Source organism: Rhamphochromis sp. 'chilingali' (genome assembly GCF_963969265.1).
Source record: "Rhamphochromis sp. 'chilingali' genome assembly, chromosome: 11".
NCBI lineage: Eukaryota > Metazoa > Chordata > Actinopteri > Cichliformes > Cichlidae > Rhamphochromis > Rhamphochromis sp. 'chilingali'.
Genome location: NC_137938.1, coordinates 36419911 through 36441498, shown reverse-complemented (window position 1 = coordinate 36441498; position 21588 = coordinate 36419911). Strand labels below are relative to the sequence as shown.

Sequence of the window (21588 nt, the reverse complement as noted above, 5' to 3'; positions counted from 1 at the left end):
AGCCTCTTATAATCTAAATCATTTTAAAAAGGTGCAGCTGTGTTAGAGGTGCTATATAAAACAAAGCTGCCTTGCCATCCATGGAACAGTTTTTGTAGGTGACCCAAGAAAAAGAGGAGAAATAAATAAGAGAACAAATATAAATGCTTTCTATAAATCAACTTCCACTTAGGCTATTGTCTGTATTTCAGTGGAGAAGGTGAAAGAAGGTCCTCACCACAAATCCTTCCATGTAACAGAAGGTCACAGGCATAACATTAAATCCAACATATTTTTTTATTAGGCCATTTATTTCTCTATGTATTTATTTAGCTGTCGACTGGTTTATTACCCTCCATCAGTCCATCAGTTAATGTATTTGGTAACTTGCAGTATAGATTTCCTGTTAGCTTCCATTCAGGTTAAAATCTACAAAGTTATAAAAGGAGAATCTGTTCTTTATCTGTGCCGAGCGATAAATAGCACCAAAGTACACGGCAGTGAGAGAAGCTGTGGATGACACGCTGTGCTGTTATTGGACTCCCAAACTACACATGAACTTCTCTCTGAGACAACCTGTGGCGTTTTTAGAGAACTCGTGTTTGTTCAGAGAACTGTGTGAGGGGAAAAAGTAAAAGAAATCTTGGAACTGCCTGTGGAAAAACTATATATTTCCAGCACAACGTGAAGACAGGGGACGGGTTGGACAGAGGCTCATGCACGACTGAGGAGGAAATGGGCTCCCTATTATTCTATTTGGCCCTGTGGGCCAGGCTTCATTGTCACTAATAATGACCATCTGCTGCAGGAGAAGGCTTCCAGGCTGCTCACACAGACCTCAGAGTCCTCTAGTCATGGACTGCAGGCTGTTAGGAAAGCCAGTGTATGGAGAAGCAGGCAAAAAGACACACAGATACCCCACAGCAGAGTGAACTGACGGATATAAACTCCAAAGCAAAAATGCGTTTATGACACAGCAATCAATATCCGTTACTGCTTTCAATAAAACCCAGGACTTCTTTTTAAGAGGATGAAAGCGAAACTTTGTTTTCCTGAAAAAAAGAGCCAAAACAAACAGCAGGCCAACCGAAAAAACATGCATCACAGGCAGAAAGCGGAAAACCGAAGCGGATTTAGGAAAAAAAGAGCCTACAAGACTGATTATGTTCAGATTTATAAAAAAAAAATTTTAAAAAGGGAAAAAAAGAAGCAGGAGGAGGAGGAGGAGGAGGAGGAGGGCCGCCCAGTTTCTGATGGGCCCAAATCAAATCAGCGTCCTGGCTCGGCCTGCTCACAAACACAGACATACGCAGCTCAGGGAAGAAAGCAGAGACTGATTCACACGTGCTCTTTAAATAACACTCTGGGAAAAAAAATAATCATCAAAATTCTGCAGCACAACATTTTTTTTATTGTTGCTCATGAACACAGCATTTCATTCTTTATGAACAGCTGAGGAATCAAAGAAGATTTTTCACTGTTTTCAGATCTGTTGGTTTTTTTGTTTTGTTTTTAATATTAATAAAGATATTATTGAACTGAAGTGCCTGATGTTCAGACCACACATCGCTTTCTATAAACATCACAAATACTTGCTGGAGTTAAAAGCCTTGCTCATGGGCAGCTTGCCTTTCTGCCTTTCTTTGAATCAACCTCTGTTTGATATGACTGCACCAGAGTAGGAAGGAAGAACGATATCGGTTCCTGCTTATGTGTCGCAACTATTTGTCATATTTGACTTGTCAAAGAATGACTTCATGGCTCAGGTGTAGTGCAGCACAAAATGCACTATTAACACCTACAACAGTTGTTGGACCAACAAAGTTATTGCCTCATTCTGACATGTCAGTCATCACAGAGCTCCGAGCTTCTCCCACTGGACAGATTAGTAACTCGTGTAAAAAGAGACGTGACAACTGCTATAAAATGTCTTAATGGCTTATACTGTTGTGACTGTAATAACAATAATATAGCTTAACAACATGAGGAGGTGCCATGCTCCTCGAGGCTCATATACGTTTCTGGAAACTTATTTACTAAAGTCGCTGCTTTATGTTATTGTGGGATATTTTAAATTCACCGCAATGCTCATTAACATACCCAGTGCACGTCTATAAAAGAAAGAAAAATAACCCAAACATGGCTGTAATGAGAGAAGGAGACAATGAGAGGTGTGTTTTTCATTTCACTTATAAACTCATTTGTTTACAGCTGGAGATAAACATTACCAGAAAGTATGCAGCTCTTTGTCTGGATGTTAATATTTTCTCCAACAGACTGTTTTAACAGTGTGACTCTGCAGCAGACGAGAGAGTGTGTGTGTGTGTGTGTGTGTGTCTGCTGTGACATTCATTAAGGCTAATGGGCCCAGTGGATCAGCTTCAGCAGTGAATTAATGGATGGATGTGCCTCTACTGTATCAACATGCTGCTTTGCAGTTTGTATTGTCCTCGCACATAAAAGAATAAGAAAAGCTTAGAGCTAAAAGACTTGCAGGCCGGGTGTTTGATATTGTGACTTTATACTATAACTAGATTATATATGAACTGGGGTGATTGTTAAGATGTTGGGTCACCCTGTGCAGCCAAGTTGTCACAAGTCTACTGAAAGTAGTGCTCTTGTTTTGTTCTGGTTTTAATCCCTCGTAGACACAAAAGCAGGTCAGTGCTGACAGCATCCATGCTGATGTTTAAAAAAAAACACAAAAAAAAAAAAAACAATGATGATTTTTTTTCCAGTTTGTTTTTGAGATCCTCAAAATCAAAAACTTCTTCCTTAATGTGAACAAATAATAAAAACAAAAATAATTTGACATAACAGATCCCAGGTCCCTGATATCTGTAAATGGCATTTAAATGTTGATATGAGTCAACAAAGACAATAATGGCTCGGTATATTTATAAAACGCATTCAAATAAAATGTTTGATTAAAAGGAGAAAACAGACGTTACAGAAAAAGAAAGCATTTTTAAACTTTGTACAGTTTGACTACGTCCATCTCTCCTTCCAAAGAAAGGTTCCTTCTTGCAAACAGCTCAAATTCCTGACATTCACATTCCTTCAAGCAGACACTAAATAGGGCACAGCAGGAGGGGAAAACTCAGGAGGTCACGAGCACGCTCCATCCATCATGTAACGTACGGGTCCGTGGCTTAACCTCTCAGGACCTTCCTATAAAAAGGGAGACCAGCACCAACACGGACACACATGTGGTGGTGTTGATGTTTTTATTATTACCACCCTCATTAGGTGTCCTTAATTCGTTTAGAGACTCCTCATACTGTATGGATGGAGGCATATACACTCAAACCAGGCCAAAAGGATTGTTTCTAATCAAAACAGTTCAAATGTATGTTCTTGATCACAGTTAAGTCTTGTTTGATTGTTATTGATTTAACGATGGCCCTATTTTGTCTCTGATAAGCTGACTACATGTGAATGCAGTGTCCTTTGACTTTCAGTCACATCCAGCCAAGGTGCTCAACCTAAGCTTTCAAAACGTGACCAATGGCTGATTTCACCGTGTCGCCATCTTTTATATACAGGCTGGAGATCAAAGTCTGCAGGCTAGATGTGGCAGAATGAATTTAATCCCATCTACTAGATAATCGAAAGATACCCTTCACAGGCTGAATGAAAATTTCTGCTGGTAGCACTCTGAAGCATTTCTGTACAGAAATTTCACAGTAATCCGATTGCTGCTGAGATACTTCAGTGTGAAGCAAAGTGGTGGAGTGAAAAAAACATACAGACACTCACGAGAATCCCTAATGGCTTGGGAAAACCCACTTATTTAATTACTTTATAGCAGCTTCTGTACTGTGCAACGCTTTGAGGGACTAAACCAAAAACTCACAATAGGATCGCATTCAATAACGGTTTTATTAAATGAGTATTGTCAGTGGCTTTGAACAGGGAGGTGCAAAGGTGCACATTTGTCTGCAAAACTGCAACTACTACTAATTTACTCACATTTCTCTGAACGTAAAAACTTCGAGCACAATTTCAGCTTTAAATAGGCAAAAAAGGCACGCATGTGAGGTAAAGAACGTTTGAGCCGTTTGCACTCTAACTTCACTTCCTATTATATGAACTACAAAAGAAAAAGGAACTAAGTAATTATTTTACTATAAGTCAGGAACATTAGGACGCAGGATTAAATGGCACGACTGACTCATCCCGACTACAGTTATTATAGTCAAACTCTAATCTACGTATTACAATTAGATGAAGTTAAGTGAAACAAAGAAATATATAAATAAATAAATTACATTAAATAATGATGATTTTAATAAGAATGATTTTATGAACTACAAAAGGAAATTTCTTTAGTTTTAGTCTTTGTTAGTTTTGCTAAATTTTTCAAAGCGACCTGTATAAGCAGGTTCTCATGGATTCATCCCTGCTTATAAATACTGATTTGAGTGCATTATAACATCAATTCTGAACTTTTTACATTTTGCATCTGCAGAAAAATGAAAATAATTCTATGTAGAATTTTTAAAAATGCCAAAATTTCCACTGACATGAATGAAAAGTACAACTAAAAACATTTTTAATGGTAAAAACTGAACTAAAATGAGAAAACCCATCTGGGAAATTAAGTAAAAAGAAACTGAAGTGAAAATAAAAATTGCAAATTAAATACACTCCAATAACTTTGCTCCTGGGAGGTAAGATTGGCACCTTGACTATAAGCAATTTTTTAAACTGAGAAGTTCTGACACACAAAAAAAAACAAAAATATTGCAAAAGCTATTTTTCCCCCTGATGTAATCACAAAATCAAAATCACAAACTGGAATCAGAAGATTACTGCATTACAAAACGCATCTCAATGATGCGCTTCTCTGACTGGGACCTCTCCAGGATGCTGTTGCTGGATGTCTGCTAAAACAGCCAGCGGTGCCTGTGGAGGATGGAACAGCATTGGAAAACCTCATCTGTGTGGCTTTGTGGAGTTTAAGTCTTCTGCAATGCAAAAATTGCAAACATGACAGAGTACGTGCATCTGTGGACCCAACGTCTGCATATACGACCTCAGTGTGTGCTAATGTGAAATGTGCATGCCGGTCCCTCCACGTTCATGTGCGATCTGTCGTGTGTGCTCTTCATGCAGCCGTTTGCTCAGAATTACAGGTTCATATATAAATTAGACAGCAAACACATAAATATTCAATCTCTGAAGACTCAAATTGTTCTCAGGACACATGTGGAGAAACTCAGCAGTTATTTTTAAGAAACTTATAATTAATATTTACAACATCATCAGCAGGGGAATAAGCAAGGTGGTACTGATCTAACAGCTGAGCAAACAAATGCAGATTTGATTAAAATTAAAAGTTTTATATTCTGCAGAGAAAAAACAATTAGATCAAAAACTGAATTTTGTCAAGCTTTCTTCTTGTCTCTAGACAGTAAAACACTTCTTTTTATTTTATTCCACACATTAATACCTACAGCCTAAAGAAGAAGGGAAAAACATAAAATCGTAAAAAAAAAAAAAAAAAAAAAAAAATGGTATTGTTTACGTTTCAGCTCTTTGGAGGAATTTCATTACACATGATTTAAAACTGGCACATGCTGAGGCACAGAGACAAAATGGGAGCTTTTCAGTGGAGTTGGTGTGAGATGGGGGAGAGTAGGAGATGGTGGTGTGAAATGGAAATACAAAAAAAAGACTGAGACAACAAGAAAAAGAGAAAGAGGGGGAATAATGGAGACAAGAAATCTGAGGAGGAGAAGGAGGAGGAGGAATGTGTTGGCTCCGCTCCGAGCCTCGAGGATGACTCACAGCTATCTTTGTCCACCCCAGTAACAAGAAACGAACTCCGCCTCACGGAGTGAAAGAGAGAAAAAAGCCCGCCGTGTCTCTCCCTCCTCCCCTGTTTTGCTATGCCGTTGCCATGGCAACCAAGGCCTTGTCGTCAGGCCTGCTAGCGTGCACATTTCCAGCACGCTGTGGACGCAGTGGAATAAAAAGGTGTAGAGTTTTCTGTGCAGATTTTCAACACACCTCAGGACTTTGAGTGTGGTGCTTTGTTGCGTGCAGCCCCGAAGGAAAGTCTAACCTTCTATTCCTACAAGCTATGAAGGAAAAATGACTGTGACCAGAGCCAGAAAAGAGGCTATGCAAAGACCTTTATGAGGCCTATAAATCTGGAACTTAAATTTAGACATTTTATAGAAGAAACACATTTAAGTATGGAAAGAATTTGGTTTTTGTGGCGCAGTGCGCAAGATACAGCACAAGCAGTGTTTCTGTGTGTCGCTTGCAATTACTAAAAGAAGGCAGAAAGCTCAGGGACCAGAAACTAAAGCCAAAGCAGAACCTGCAGTACCTCCAACAGCCACTTGAGGCTGCTCTGGAGATTTTTTAATTTTTTTTAAAATTAACAAATTATAACCCAGCTGGGGTTAGTCAGGCATTATTATGGTTGTGAGAGTTAGCTGTCTGCTAGGCTTCAAGTCGCACTTGTACTTCTGATGTCCTTTAAAGCGCTGCTAAAACAACTTTTTGGCTTTTAATTTGGCTCCTTCGGCAGTTGGTGGGTGAGCAGTAAATAAAAGCTAATGCAAGTTACCCATGTGTGCAGAATGTGCTGTTTTAAGAGACAAAATATTTGAGACTGTACAACGTCATTGTCTAATCTCTCCATGAACTGAGCCGCCTTTGTTTTTCCTTCTTTGCAGTGATCTGGCAGCCTGGATCATTTTCCTGGCTGCGCACAATCAGATTAAAAGGTTGGGGGCCTCCTCATGCAACCCTTTCATCCATCCATACTGACAGTTCTGAATTTGTGGTTTCTGTAGTATTGGAAAAATTTAACAAAACAAAAAAAAATCCATAACATCCGTTTCCAGAAAGTCTGGCTTTCATCTGCTGGTAGCACACTCTGTGTGTGTTCATGTTTAAATTAATGACACAAAATCAAACGGTTACTAAACTCTAAAAACAAGATTTTTTAATGTTATTTTTCTGTCATTTGTGCTGAAGAAAAAAAATATCCACAAGCCCTCCAAATTCCTCGCAGGAAACCTGGCCAACATATTGCTTCTATGTAAAGTAGCTGCAGAGGCTTTAGACAGCAGCGTGCACACACCGACAGCTGGGAGCTGCTCACTACGACTGCAGTGTTTACAGGAGCAGCTCCCCTGCAGGAGTAGGGGCTTCAGCGCTTTGCACACGTGCACATCAGAGGCTGCAGGAGGAAACCCACTGAGGTTTTCCCTGTTTAAACCGCCAACTTATGCAAGTGTCCACCAAACTATATGGTATGCTGCTATATAAACACAGACACACCCCCTTCTGCAAAGCTTGCTACGGTCTGTGTGGGTGGGGTTTCCTGATGACTCACTGCTCAAACACAGAGGAGAAATTGGGGGGCAGGAGGAGGGGGATCTTCCACATTCCCTATAGGCCATCTAAAATGTTCCCTTTTCCTTTTATAGCCCAGTGTTTCCTTTTTCCAGCTTCACCACGTTTAGTTTAGCAATTCACAAAGCCACTTTATGTGGAGAGCACTGTGGGGAAAAGGTGACTAAGAGGAAGGTTGGTGAATAATGAGGCACCAGGAAAACATGCCAGAGTACAGCATGATCCTCTGCTAATGGCCTTTAAAATAAAAACGCTTTTTATTATAGCGCCTGTATCCAAATGTGCTTTTGGTTATGACTTACTTTCAGAAGTCAAATGTTAAAATAGCAACAAATAAAAATAAATAAATTGTTTTGTTCAAACAAAATTTAACTGCATAAATTATTCTCCAAAGGCGACTTACTCATCACAACAACCAGCTGAATCCCGGCCAAAGTCAAATCATTTGAAGTTTCCCGCATCACTGAGGAAACAGTTTCTCGGTTATCCAGCACAAAACAACACGCAGGTAAAAATCGAAATAAAGCCCGATTTCTGCCTTTAGCAGACATCAAAGAGTTGTTTTCATTTCTAGTCTTGTGCACAATAACTTAAAGTGTAGAAACGGTAATTACAGTAAATCCACACACATTTAAGAAGCTGGAATCTATAATTACAAATAATCCATCAACCCATAAACAATTTCATTCTTCTGCCTTACGTCTCTCACTGACTGTCATGATGGCGGCCGTCCTGGATGTGAAGCAGTGTGTGTGAAACCGCATCCTGTACTCATCCTTAAAATAAATCAAAACCTTAAATATTTTGCTCATTTAAATGAACTACAGATCAGCAGAAATGCTGTGGTGGCCGTTACGCGCGTCCCTGAAATGCCCAGCCCAGACATGACATGAACTGCTGAGGTAACCACAATGAGCTGAACCACAATCACATAACATCAGATATGGTAAAAATGGCAACAATGCGAACACAGCACCTATCATTTACTGCCACTCATCTGCCACTCTGTGGCACTAAAACTATGTGGTGCTACACCTAAATGAAAAATGCACCAGTGCAACCAATGTAAAAAGTTAGGACTGGAGGCCTGATTTATTATACGCTTTTAAAACACGCACTAATTGTGGACATGTAAATGCAACTTTGAACTGGTTTGGCGTGTGTGAGGAACCAGACGGTGTTCTGACACGTTCACACGTATAGCAGAAGAGTTTCCCTGCAGGCTCTGAGATGATATCAGATACGACGGTTGTTGAAGAGAACCTCGAGTGTGGCCTGTGAAACAACAAAGAAAAACTCTGCAGCCTTCAGCCTGATGGTTCGAGTCAGCTCTGCAGCATTTTGTGAAACTTTCTATTGCTGCATTTTTCAGTGAAACAGGCTGGTACTTGACGGTTTCCTGTGTCTCTTCTGGGATGAAGAACACAATGACAGGGATTGTGTGTGTGCGTGTGGGATAAATCAGCAGAAACCGTCAACAATGCGGCCTTTGCCAGAGACCGCCCGTTCGCATCCACATGTGGCAGATGGAAACAGAGCTTTTAGTGTTTGCTTTTTCACAGCAAAGCAAATGGTGACCATGGCTAATCGGCTTCAGAGAGCCAAGAGACGTTCTCTCGTATCAAACTTGGTTTTGTTTGAGCTGTCACCAAAGCAAAATTTGCACGTGGAAATGAGTTCCACGCACTCGCTTTGTCTGATTCGTGCCTGCAGAAATTTGCATTCGCTAAAGCTCAAACACACCATCAGTCAACAAATGAAGAAAGAGAGCGGAGTCCCGCCCGTCGACAGAGCCTGTTAGAAAGTCTGTGTGTGAGACCGCAGACACCAAAGAGCACATGAAACGCCTCTTGTTCCCCTTTGCACGATTAGTACATGACTCATCAGTGGGTGAGTCAGATGCTGGTCGCTGCTCTTTGTGTCAGCTTTTACGCTAACTCTTCACTGGTGTTGAATCAGAACAACTCACACGATAAAGAGCAACGCTGGTACACGACTGCCTCTTCTGCCCCTTGCTTTCAGGGGTTTTTGCAGCCATCATTAAACAAAAAGCTAAATAGATCTTAAGATAAGATTACGAAGAAGCGTTCATGTTCTTTACTATTCAGCGCTTCCTGTTAATCAGACCTGTTAGACGTGTGAATTCCAAGTAAAAAAAAATTAATAAAATCACAGCAGTCCTCCTTCATTAGCTTGCAGGCATTCTGACAACAGGTTAAAGTGCTTTGACTAAACAAGACTATCCTGCTGCTTCACAAGACTTCTTGCAACAAGTCGATCAAACACTTTATTGCATCCAGCCCGAACTGTGCGACAGTTATCATCCGGCTGAGTCCCATTTTAAGTAAAAAGAAAAAAGTCTCAGCCTCATATAGGCATCAAGTTGTAACAGCAGGCTGTTTCTAGTTGCTTCTCCAGCTGCACTGACTTACAACGAAAACGCCAGAAACAGCTATCGTTAGCTTTGAGCTAAATAAAACCCATGTGGACTTAATGAGTCAGGGTTCTGTAGCTTGTGCTAGCGTTTAAGCGGGTAAAAAAAGAAAGAATTTATTCTTGGAGTAAAACCAAGTTGAGGTTGTGGGACGAGTCTAGCGACTGGGTGCTCTCACGCAAAACAGTAAGAGGCTGGTACCGTCGGACAGGAAACACAGGAGTGCTCGCTGTGAGTGTGCAACAGATCAAAGTGACAGAAAAGGAAGAAAAGGCGGGTTTGCTTCAGGAAGACTCAAGTAGTGCCAGGTGAGCTCTAAAAAACAACTCTGCTTCCAGTGATTGTGTAAACTCTGATGCTAGCAAGCCACACCCATGTGCCACAAGTTACAAAACACAAACCAAAACATGCAAACTATTTCCCAGTTTGCCAGAATCGTGTTTGTAAAAAAAAAAAATTTAACGGCCACTTCTGTCACACGCAACAATGCAAAAGCAGTTCACACATACGGAACACAATTAATGATACTTTTAAATGAAACTGGTCAGCTTCTTGAACAATAAGAGCACTGCAAGCTAAGATAAACAAAATCAAGATGGCAAAGCTTGGCTTCCAGTCAGTCCTGAGTCCTAATAAACAAACGCAGCAGTTAATGCAGAACATATGAGCCTGATAGTTGAACGAGATCCCTCACAAACTCAGTGCCCTGCTTAGATTATACAGCACAACTGCTCCAATTTATGTCAGAGAAAATGAGATTTTACAGGTCTGGAAACTGAAGCATTGTTACATAAGTAACCAGGTGGGAATGGAACGGTGCAGGATGAAGAGCGGCCACTCAGTCTACGTCCCAACGGGAAAGTCTTTGGGCAGAGAGAGAAAGCGAGCTAGAGACACAAAGACACAGAGAGAGAGCGAGAGACTCTTTGGTGTCCCACCATCTTAAAGCGATTTAGCCTGTCCATGTGCGAGTGACTCATCGAGGGTTTGGCTGCCTCTGCAGGCTCTGTGGAAACTTTCATTCTATAAACATCACTAAAACACACAGAGTACGACAGCCTGCCAAAATCTCAGTTTGGTACCAAGTTCTGGTCCACTGAAGTCCAAGGCCGAGTCTCTCATTACTCACACACCAATAAAGCCAGCAGAGAGCTGTGTAGAGCGCCGTTCAGCACATTTACAGGCCTACTGCATCTGTTTTCCATCACAAAGTATTCTGCGAGGGCCCGAGAGAACAAAACACCACCAGCACTCACAAGCTTCATCTGCAGAATATCTGCATCAGAAAAAATGCAAATTTTCAAGAAGTTTGTCACTTTTCTGATCTATGCGATTACACATTTATGGGATTTTCCTACTTCTCAAATGAAAAGTTATGAAGCTTCATATCAGGGATTTGGGAGACTAATGATTTCACTGCTAAAGCATAAAATATGGTTTTGTCAAAGTCGCTGGCACTGCGTAGCTGTCCCTTCATTTCAGCCCACAACACACTAGACTTGGCAGTACTGGGATGCTCATAAATACTCGTCAGCATCACGTTTAAATGCAGGACAAAAGGGTAATGTTGTAACAGGCCGTATTTGAAACCAAACCAAGATCTTTCCGCAAAGAAACCATTCAGTTTTTAGTGCCTCAACCAAATCAGACTGAGTCAAAAAAAGCAAAACAGGAAGTGTGGCTGTAAACAACCACACCTACAAACTCTACTCGGGGCTCTTTAAGCCTCTAAAGGTGACTTATTATGCTCATTTCCAGCGACGTGTTTTCACTCTTCTGCTTTGCATCATTCACAGTTCAAACTAATCGTGTTTATCATTATACTTGGTGCAGGTCCTCAGCCAAGCCGTTTTAGCTCTCTTCCCCTTTTAAGGGCATGCTTCCTTTATACCAACCTTCATCTGATTGGCTGCCCCTCACAAATACAAGATCTGAAACGTAAGAGTGAAGCTAATGTGCTCTGTGTCTAATATGACCACATCAGAGATATCCCATCTCTGCTGAAACGGAGTGTTTCGATTATTTCTGGCTCAGCGTTACTCACACATACACTGAGCTCATTATTTGACACTTTGGTCAGCATGTCTATACACCAGTGTAACAGTCAACATGACAGAAACACAAAGGATCCCAAGTTTTCTTTTTCCAATTTATGAAAAAAAACAAAAAAAAACAAAAACACTTTAGATTAATCAATAAGGGAAAGTGTAAATTATTGGCAGAGCTGACGTTTCTCCTGCTTTTTATGTGCAACTTTTCCCTGAGTGTGTAAATATGACAGAGCTGAATATAGACTTTAAATGTTTACAGCTAAATATAAAAAGCAAGTCAAACACACAGGATTAACCATAGTTTAAAGTATTCTTGATTAATCAAACTAAAAAATAAAAACACAAATCTCTTAATCTAAAGCAAGTAAAATGAATCAAAAGCTACTCCTGCTGTTTGAAGTCAGCTTAAATGGAAATGCCCCTCAATGACTACGTCTCTTTAGGACAGCTCAGGTATAAATGAGTTATGACTCTCGGGCATTTTTGGGGCGTCTTCAGAGCTGTGACACAGCGACACAAAGAGCTGCATGATCCAATTTACATCCCTGCTGGAAGACACCCAAAATCCTGGACTGCTCTCCGAGCTCTTATCTGCCCGGCATGACTCAGTGTGACAGACGATTGTCCGCTGTCACGTAATACAAGCTGAGATCATCACGAGGGAACGCAGGGCTTCCCCTCGAGGCAGCCAGAAGAACAGAGGAGGATGTGATCAAACGACATGAGAAAAGATATCGAGCAGTGAAATCTGCTGCGGGTGCTGGATGGTGGTCCGCTGCCCGCTTCTGGCCTTAATACAGCGGAAAACCTTTCGTATTTTTTTTGAAAAAAAGGTTTCTGGAGAGATGGATTTGAGAATTAAATGCATTTATATTCTTTTATATGACGAGTTAAAATGTCTGCTGTAACAAAAGGTCCACTGATGCAGTGATTACTGAAGCTCATGATGGAGATGGTTTGTAATGGCAGCTGCGATGGTGTAATGGTGATGCACTCAATTATGAATGAAGAGGTCAGACCTCGTGCTTCTCTCTTTGTGTCCAGACACATTCGAGAACTCCAAAATGGGTTTTTCCCGAAATTTAAATAGTGACATGAGCATCAAACCCTTTTAAAAAATAAAATAATCCTGCTCTAACCTAATAACAGCACATTAATGGCATTCATTATTAACTAGTCTCCATAATCAGTCTTTAAGAGGTTGGGAGGGGAATTTTGGGTCTTATTATAATTTTCAATTTTATCCTTTGTCTTTTGGTAAAAGCCCAGTTTTAAATTACTGCAAACAGAAATGTTTAAAGCATTTGATGGTTTTTGTTTTGGGGTTTTTTATATTACACTGTGCATTTTCAAACCTTTCAAACATTTTTCTTAGCTGAACATTTTAGAGATTGCAAGGAACATTGAGAAAATATATATAGAGAAAAATCAGCCGCAACATCCACATTTTTAATATTTAAATCATTTAAAGTAACGATAATAAAGAAAATATAGTAAAGATGAAAGAAATAAAAGAACTTTCTGTATTTTTGAAAGGATTTGTCATTTTTCTTAATTTTTATTTTGAGAATAAAGTCAAAAATGTTGAGAAAGGAAAACTGCTGTGTTCAACACATCACCGACTGGCTTCATTCTCTACTTGTTAATGAAAAATATGATTTAATGATGATTTTTTTTTATTAGGTTTGACTATAAAATCAAAATAAAACTTATTCTCCACATTTAATTCTTAGAATCAAATAAAAAAATACATCTTCCACCGCACGAGCCTCCTGACAGGCTCCTGCTCATTCAGCAAACCAATAGCTTAATGATGGTGTTTCAAGCAGACAACTAAAGAAATTAAAGGCCCTGAAAGGCTGAATGATCTGGAACAGATGCTCTTTTCCATTTTAGGAAGGAACTTTTCCAGCAAACATTTTATCTCAACAAAGCTGACAGGAGCAGCTTGAATGGATCCTCCTGTTACACACCATCACCCATTAATAGAGCGGATGTATAACACGTTACCTTAGCGACAGGTTTAGAATTTACCCCGAGATAAATATAGAAACTTTACTCACGCGAACTCAAGCTGTGACTAATATTAGACGGCTTCCTATGACGTCCGATACTTGAGCGGGCTCCCCCTTTCACTTCTCGTTTTCTCCTCACAGGAGAGAGTTTGGTCAGATATTGAAAAGCTTCTGTTTATCACACTGTTGTTGCTCAGGGTGCTGGCATGTACTGTGCAGCTATGTGACATGTTGCACAGGGGGAAACAACAGCGCCGGACTGCAGTAAATACAGCTTTGAATCTAAATGAAGCGTAACAAGGAAATTTAGTTTATCAGAAAATAAACAAACGCCTAAAACTGACCATAAACATAACAAATGTCTGAAACATGCGCAAGTCATAGTTCATAATACAGTAGGCAAATTGTAAAAGAAAGTATTCACAGTTGAGGAAATGGGATGTGTGATGTGATAAGTGCATTTCCTGCAGTGCAGTCTGATAGCCGTTCTGTCATAGTTGCGCTCAACATTGCACATCAGTCCATGAATGCAGTGTTAGTGCATCTGCTGCATCTTTGTATTGTACTGCCTTTCAGTCTGCAGCTGCTCCTAGACGTGCTCAGCCACGTCTGCTACAGTATATTTAATTGATTTTTGTACCGTTTCAACAGACTGCAGAAGAAAAAAAGAAGTCTGAGCGCTTCATCAGTGTCTGCCACACCTTCACGCACATCGTTCAGACAGGTGGGGCAAACTCCTCCATGGAAAATCCCTGCTTTGTGTCTGATCCTGAAAAAGGACTTAGCTATTTACTTTCAAATGCTGCACTGGTGTCTGAGCAGCTCAAAGTTGAGTGTTTTAAAACGTCTGTTAAAAATGGCTGCTGGTTATGCTGGCATAATGCTACAGCTACAATCACAACACTCAAGCCTGTGCATGCAGAGTCAGTGCATTTATTTATTATTTTTTCTAGTTTAATTTCTTTCCTCCACACTTGGATTTACTTTTCATTTCCATTTCACTCCACACTAAAACCAAAGGACACGCCCAGAGATCCTGTGTTAATGCTATTATGTTGGGACAATATTAGGTGGTGTTTCTTTAGTGTCGTGGCCGATGGGTGAATATAAACCTTACATCATTACAGTTGACAGTATTTAAAGTTGTTTCCATATAAACACTGAAAAATGGTTTTGTTGGCTGTAATAACTTCTCCTGCTCTTACAGCAATACAGGAGAAGAGCCTTCGTATTGTGGTGAGTAATCATTAGTAAATATGAGCTTTATATGAGGTTTCATTCACTTAAGTTTAAATCCACAGTACAAAATTCCCTCTTTGTGTTTTCCTGCAGCAGACCAAAGACCTGACGCTTCAACTTAACTCAGAGCCTTCTGCTGTTCAGTGTTAAAACACAATTCCAGTGTTTGTCTTGTCAGTTTCCACTTGAATGGCATTCTGAAGCAATCTTTTAATGGATAATCGAAGTTCAAGGGGATAATCGTGGATATCTAACCTCAGGGTCGATGACTGTATTTTGTTGCCCCTGTGAAACACTTTGTACTGTGGATTTTGAGAGGTCGTCTATAAATAAAGAGCTTATTATATAAATGCTTAGATTAGTGTAGTTTGCATAGCAGCACAAAGCTAAAATAAAACGTAATATGATGACCAATAATTCCTTTATCAGCCTGGTTAAGGATTAAAAATGACCCTGCAATAACACCCTCATACAAACAGCTACACTTTAGACTCTACGTGAGACAACGCAGGCGCAGTGCTCCAAGTATTCAATGAAAAAGACCTTGACAGTAACGTGTCTCCTCTTTAGTGTAGCTTTGCCTGGTTTTCAAACCTGAGCCATTTCAAGTGGCTCCAGGCTTTAAGTTTAGACCTGTTTTAAAATTTCCCTCACACCTGCTTTTCACCACAATTTTAAATTATATATGAGAGAGGTTGTCGTTCTGACCCCTTGTTGCTTCGCTTCAGGGGATGAAAGCATGTGTCCCCTGCGGTTGTTCTGCATACAAAGGCGTGTGTGTGTCTGCCTTTGGGCTGAACAGGCGTGTCCTGTCAGCCGAACTGCACTGAAGGCTCCACCTGTTGCTGTGTCATGTTTGGCAGCAACAAGCAAGGACACCAGCGAAAAGTCAACACATTGTGAGACTTAACAGCCGCATGTTCGTTCTGCTGCTGCTGTCGCCGCCTGACGCTCAGCCCAGCAGCGTCACAGCAGCCCGTCGGTGTGTATTAACCCTTTAAGACCTACCATAGAACCAAGTTCGCCAGAGCTTATATTATATTTTTACATGCTGTGGAGCCATTTTTGGGAGCATTTCAAGTTGCTATACATCAATACAACCATTATAGCCCAAACTTTAATAATATGTCTGCATTAGGTGCATAGTAATTACATAAATTGCAAAAAAGTGCAATAAACTACAAAAAAATTGAAAATCGTTTTTGTTTTTTTAACATATATTTCTAGTTAGAGAAATTTAAGAGGTTTATCCCTCAAAACTGTAAATACAAAAAAGTTACACAAACTAGTTTCCCACCACAGGAAATTTATTTTGAGTGTCTTCATAGTTTTATTTTTGAAATACACCAATTTTTATATACTGCAGGAAAAACGAAAATAAATATTATAGTGCAAATTTGCAAAATAACAGCATATGCATCAAAATAAACTATTTCCAGCAGTGCAATATGAGTCTTAAGCATCCCAGAAACGACACAGAAAGTCATAAAGTCAAACATAACTTTTTAAAACACATAACAAGTAAAACACAAGCTCATAAGGCCCCGATCGTAAAAAACTACATTTCCGCAAAATGACGTCACTTCCGGTTTCGGGCAGGTCATGCGGTCATGTGATAGTTCGCGCTGATGGACGTAGGAAGTGTTACAAACAGCTGATGGATCGGCGAAGCGTGTTTCTGGAATATCATGTTTTTGTTGCTGCAAGTGATTTTTATGCAGTTTTTGCAAAGCTATATGTGGAAGGAAACTGTGACCGAGGACAAGCTGATGGCATAAGATGTAAGTACAACTCCTCCAGTTTCATATGCAAAAAAAATTATTGCGCTAGCTTACTTGGTTTCAGAGCTACCGGGATTTAAAAATAGTTACGCAAAACAGAGCGTGCCCGCTCCGATCGGCTGTAAAGGGTTAATAAAGCCGACTTCCCGTCACAGAGAGTCCACTCAGCCCATTCCAGAGGCCTTGAAAAAAGGCTCTGAGTCACAACCCCGTCACACAGCCGAGCCAAGGCTCCCACAGCACCATGGAAACCAAACAGCAAACACGCCACTTAAAGTCTAGCAGATAAAGGCAGCTCAAGCCGGACTGAGTGACTCCAGCACACATGCATCAAAAGAATCTGCCTCCTTAGGAAAGTAAAACTGCTGTGGGAGCCGTGGTTGCTCCTGCAGGCAAGAAGCACCGTGATAAGGCAAAGACTGCTGAATGCAATATGTATTAAGCTGATGAGCTTAGGACCACTCAAAGAAAGGTAAGCCACACTAAAGACGCATTTCTCGCAGAGTTATGGATCTTATATTACCGCTGCTGTGGAGGTTAGCCGATTGATTTGTGTGCTTATTTTTCCTTTTAGCAGGATTTTTTAAAAACTTAAGAAGGGACTTGTGTGAAACGTTTCAACAGGACCCAGCCGAGACCTGATGTGCTCCCAAACTTTGGGAGTTTATATGGAACTGGATTCAGAAAAACTTGCATTTGTAGACATATTTCTACAAACATACATCAAATAAAAATAAGGGAAAAAAGGGAGACACACATCAGAAAATCATTGATGTAGATATTCTACTAGACTCAAGGACACCAGTCACGCATGGTGTGGAGGAAACTTTCAGCCTTGTTCTTGTTTCTCTTTGTAGTGAGCCGGCAGCTCAGGCCACACCCACAGTCACACTGTTTCATAGTTCAGATCAGTGTTGGTCAAGTTACTTGGAAAAAGTAATCCCGTTACTTTACTGATTACTTATTTTCAAAAGTAATTAGTTACTTTTTAAAAACATGATTTACAACCTGAATAGCTGATAAAGCGATAGATCTTTCAGCCCAATTCTACTTCTTCTGCATAATCCATCATACAAAATGTAATCAAGTTTAGCGGTTTTTCGCTGTAAAAAGAAGTTTTCTTCTCATGAAGTGAACAACGGACGCTAATGTTTTTGTCACTTTTTATGGACTCAAACTCAAAGTAAGGTCAGTACTTCCACGCTTTAAACACTGCAGCTCATACTCTCTCCCGCAATCGATATATGATCCATTGTTGATCTGCACACAGCTGTTGCTACGAACGTCGCACTCGCTTACGTCACTGTCATGAGACACTCTCGCAAAGAAAAAAAACAAAAAAAAAAAACAACCCCCACGGCTTTAGTAACACAGTAATGCAACGTGCTTACAGGAAAGTAACAGTAATCCAATTACCATTTTTTACAATAGTAATCCCTTACTTTACTCGTTACTTGAAAAAAGTAATCGGATTACAGTAACACGTTACTGCCCATCTCTGGTTCAGATGCAATAAAACGTCAAGTCTTTGAAAAGGAAGCAATTAGCAACTAATCAGATCAAAGGAGTCATTAAATTTGTGGTCACACACACACACACACACACACACACACACACACACACACACACACACACACACACACACACACACACACACACACACACGTGAAAACGCAGCTACTTTATTCCTGAAAAAATGATTTTGGTTTGAGGAACAATCAGGAAACAAAGTGCTGACTGTAAAGAATTAGAGTGCAGCGAGTCGGTATTTTGCATTTTCTCTTTCTCTAACATGAACTTTGCTGCCAACACATTCCTGGGCAGCACTGCTGGCCGAGTCTGATCTGCCGACAGACTCCCCCAACATCTGAAGACGCGCAGACATTCAGTAAGGCACCGAGTCGGAAATTTTGTGGACTCGGGGCGACTTACAGGGGGAAAAATCTGCTCACAATCCTAATAGCTCCTCAGCTAGCTGAAGCTGTTAGAGCTGCTTGATAATGTGGCCTCGGCTCCAACACTCCTCCAATAACACCAGCCTGCATGCCAAGCTACACACAGGGTTTCCTCTAAATGTTGTTTTCAAATAATGAATGCAGCGTCAACCACCTACTGTAATGGAACCGTTTCCATTCCGCTTCCTAACCTCATTTAGATGTAGTGACGAATGCTGTAGCCTAGCTTGATTAGTATCTGGGAACAAGCAGCCATGGATACCGTTTGCTCAATGCATCATTGTAAATATGACAAAATGCTAAATAATATACCAATATGTACAGAAAACTCTTCATTTTAGTACAGAGTTGTGTAAGTTTTGAAATAATGACTCCCTCTCATGTGCCTCACAGTGGTTTGGTTCATTGTCCACCATTCCTCCTGTGCTTTGAAAGTTTCAAATAAAGGATGAATGACAGACATGCGTGTTCTTCACTTCCACCACGCAACAGAATTTAACAAAACAAAAACAGTAAAATTAGACTGCATTTTCATTCAATTTCATGCTTCAGTACGAACTCAATTCACAAATGCCAAAACTCTAAAGTCTTCATGCACCTGTGCAAAGTAATCTCGCCGTGTGTAAAGCTGTGAGTCGACATTCTGTCACGGGGACAGTGATTCCAGCTCAGCAGAGCAGGCTGTGTTCAGCCTGTTTGCCTGGAGGTGTGTCCTTTCCTTCAACGGGGACTGAAGTGACATGACTGCACCTGAAAACTGACAAACTCAGGAATGACATTTACAACCCTGATGTTGGATCTGGCTGCACATCTCACACCGCATTCCACAGACGACAGGGTGTTGCATCTCCTCAGCTGTTCATGCAACACAGGGTGTGAATTCAAAGTATTGCAGCACAAAAGGTAAAATCACAGCAGCTGCATCCACACGTTCACATCACATTCACTGTAGTTTAACCAGCTGCTACGAGACACACCGACAGGGTTTGAAGACATATTTTAAAAGAAGACAAACCTGCGCTGGCTGACGCTCAGCAGTAACAACGCCAGGGAATCCTTAACGCGTCCCCATATAACAATCTGATTCATCGTTTTTTACAGCGCCACAAAGTAAAAATTGGTGACCTATAATCTGAAAAGCATCATTCTTATGCAGCAGGAGGAATACGAGAACATATCAAAGTTACTGTGGAATCACTTGGCAGAAAGTCAGGGAATTCCCCCACACAGATCCCACACAACGGCAGATAAACGTTACATCATCAGTGTGCTGCTGCTTGAAAGATTTATGGATCATTCCCAGTGGTTCCCCTGACTCTGAAGCAAAACTGCATCAGTGTTTGTTTTCATCTGTCCTCTGAAGAGAAATGACACATGCACAAAATCATCAGTGTGTGCTTCTGATATGTTAACTTATTTACACATGAAATCAGTTACAGTGTAGTTTACATCCACAATGTGATGTCAGTACAATAGCAACTGTCTGATAAATGGGTGTAGCTATCCCGACCAGCTGGTTTTTGAACATTTGTTTTGAAGGTTGCATTTTAGCATTTATTTTTGGTCCTTCTTGGATCTGACTAACAAGGACTCTGCATGCTCAGATGTTAGTAACAAAGTAGGCATTTATTCCCACAACAAGCGTGATGCTGTATCAAATAGGACTTAAAATCAGCGACTGGGAACATAAACAACAGGGAAAAAAGTGAGGGCATGTTCTCATAGACTTCTATACAACTGGACCAATTCTTGAAACCAGGGCAGTCGCCCCCTCCTGGCTATTAGGAAGAAAGTCCACACCCATTTGCTCTTCTTACCTGGCTTTGAGCTCTTTGTGCTCCTCCTTGATCTTGCTGAGCTCCAGCTGCAGGCGTGCTCGCTCCTTGGCCACCTGGTCGAGAGTCTTGCGGGCATCCGCCAGCTCCGTCTCATAGGCCGTCTTGATGCCCGACAGATCACGGGTGACCGAGGACTCAGACTCGCTGATGCGCAACCGCAGCCCGGCGTTCTCCGACTCCAAGGAGCGCACCTTGTCGATGTACACGGCCAGCCGGTCGTTGAGGTTGCACAGCTCCTCCTTCTCCTGCAGCCTGGTGATGCGGGCCGGAGAGACGGCGCTGCGGCTGGTGCGTTTTTGGCTCGGGGTTTCCATGGTAATAATGGCTCAGCAAGAGACGCAGATGGGGTGAGTCACTGGCTGTGGGAGAGGAGGAAGACTTAATGAGAAGAGTATCAAGGTTGCCTTCCACAGAAACACACTGCACTGATTTAATGGCTGAATCACAAGTTAAACTTTAACTGAGGTGAAAGCGAAGAAAGGCTCCAGTCTTGCACCACAGTGATTCTTATCTGTCCGCCTCCAGTCCTCCATCTGCTCACAGATTTGTTTTATTAACTCGTTTTGATTTTTTTGGGAAGCATATGCTAAAAAAGATAATGCTGAACTTATCACAGCTACCTTTTCACTTGTTTCCTGCTCCCTTTTACATTCATGTCGATATTTCCAAAACAAACTAACCCACTGTGATAACCTCACCGTCCGCTCTGCTTCAGCTACATTAAACTGCTGTAGGTGCTGTTAAACCACTTTACGCAGCTTGCTCAACACATTTCCCACAAAGACCAACCCACATACCTTTTGCAAGGCTGTAAACACTCTCATAATTACAGTGAAAATATGCAGTTGTAACCAGGGACACTAAAACAAGGCATTACCATGCTGCTCTGCCATCCACAGAGACTCTGGTAAAAAATGCT

At 40.9% G+C, this 21588-nt stretch overlaps 1 protein-coding gene across 3 annotated transcripts in view; it reads right to left on the bottom strand.

The window, feature by feature from the left end:
- Window positions 1-21588, bottom strand: part of LOC308405297 (lamin-A-like) — a 40069-nt gene that overhangs the window by 12087 nt on the left and 6394 nt on the right. For 2 of the 3 annotated variants that reach the window (XM_080895818.1, XM_080895819.1), the window contains one exon: window positions 20649-21028. In XM_080895818.1, the coding sequence (XP_080751944.1) occupies window positions 20649-20983 (335 nt within the window). In that variant the 5' untranslated portion in view covers window positions 20984-21028. Of the gene's footprint in view, window positions 1-20648; window positions 21029-21289; window positions 21314-21588 lie in introns of those variants that run through there. The other variant, XM_080895820.1, reaches the window with a different exon arrangement.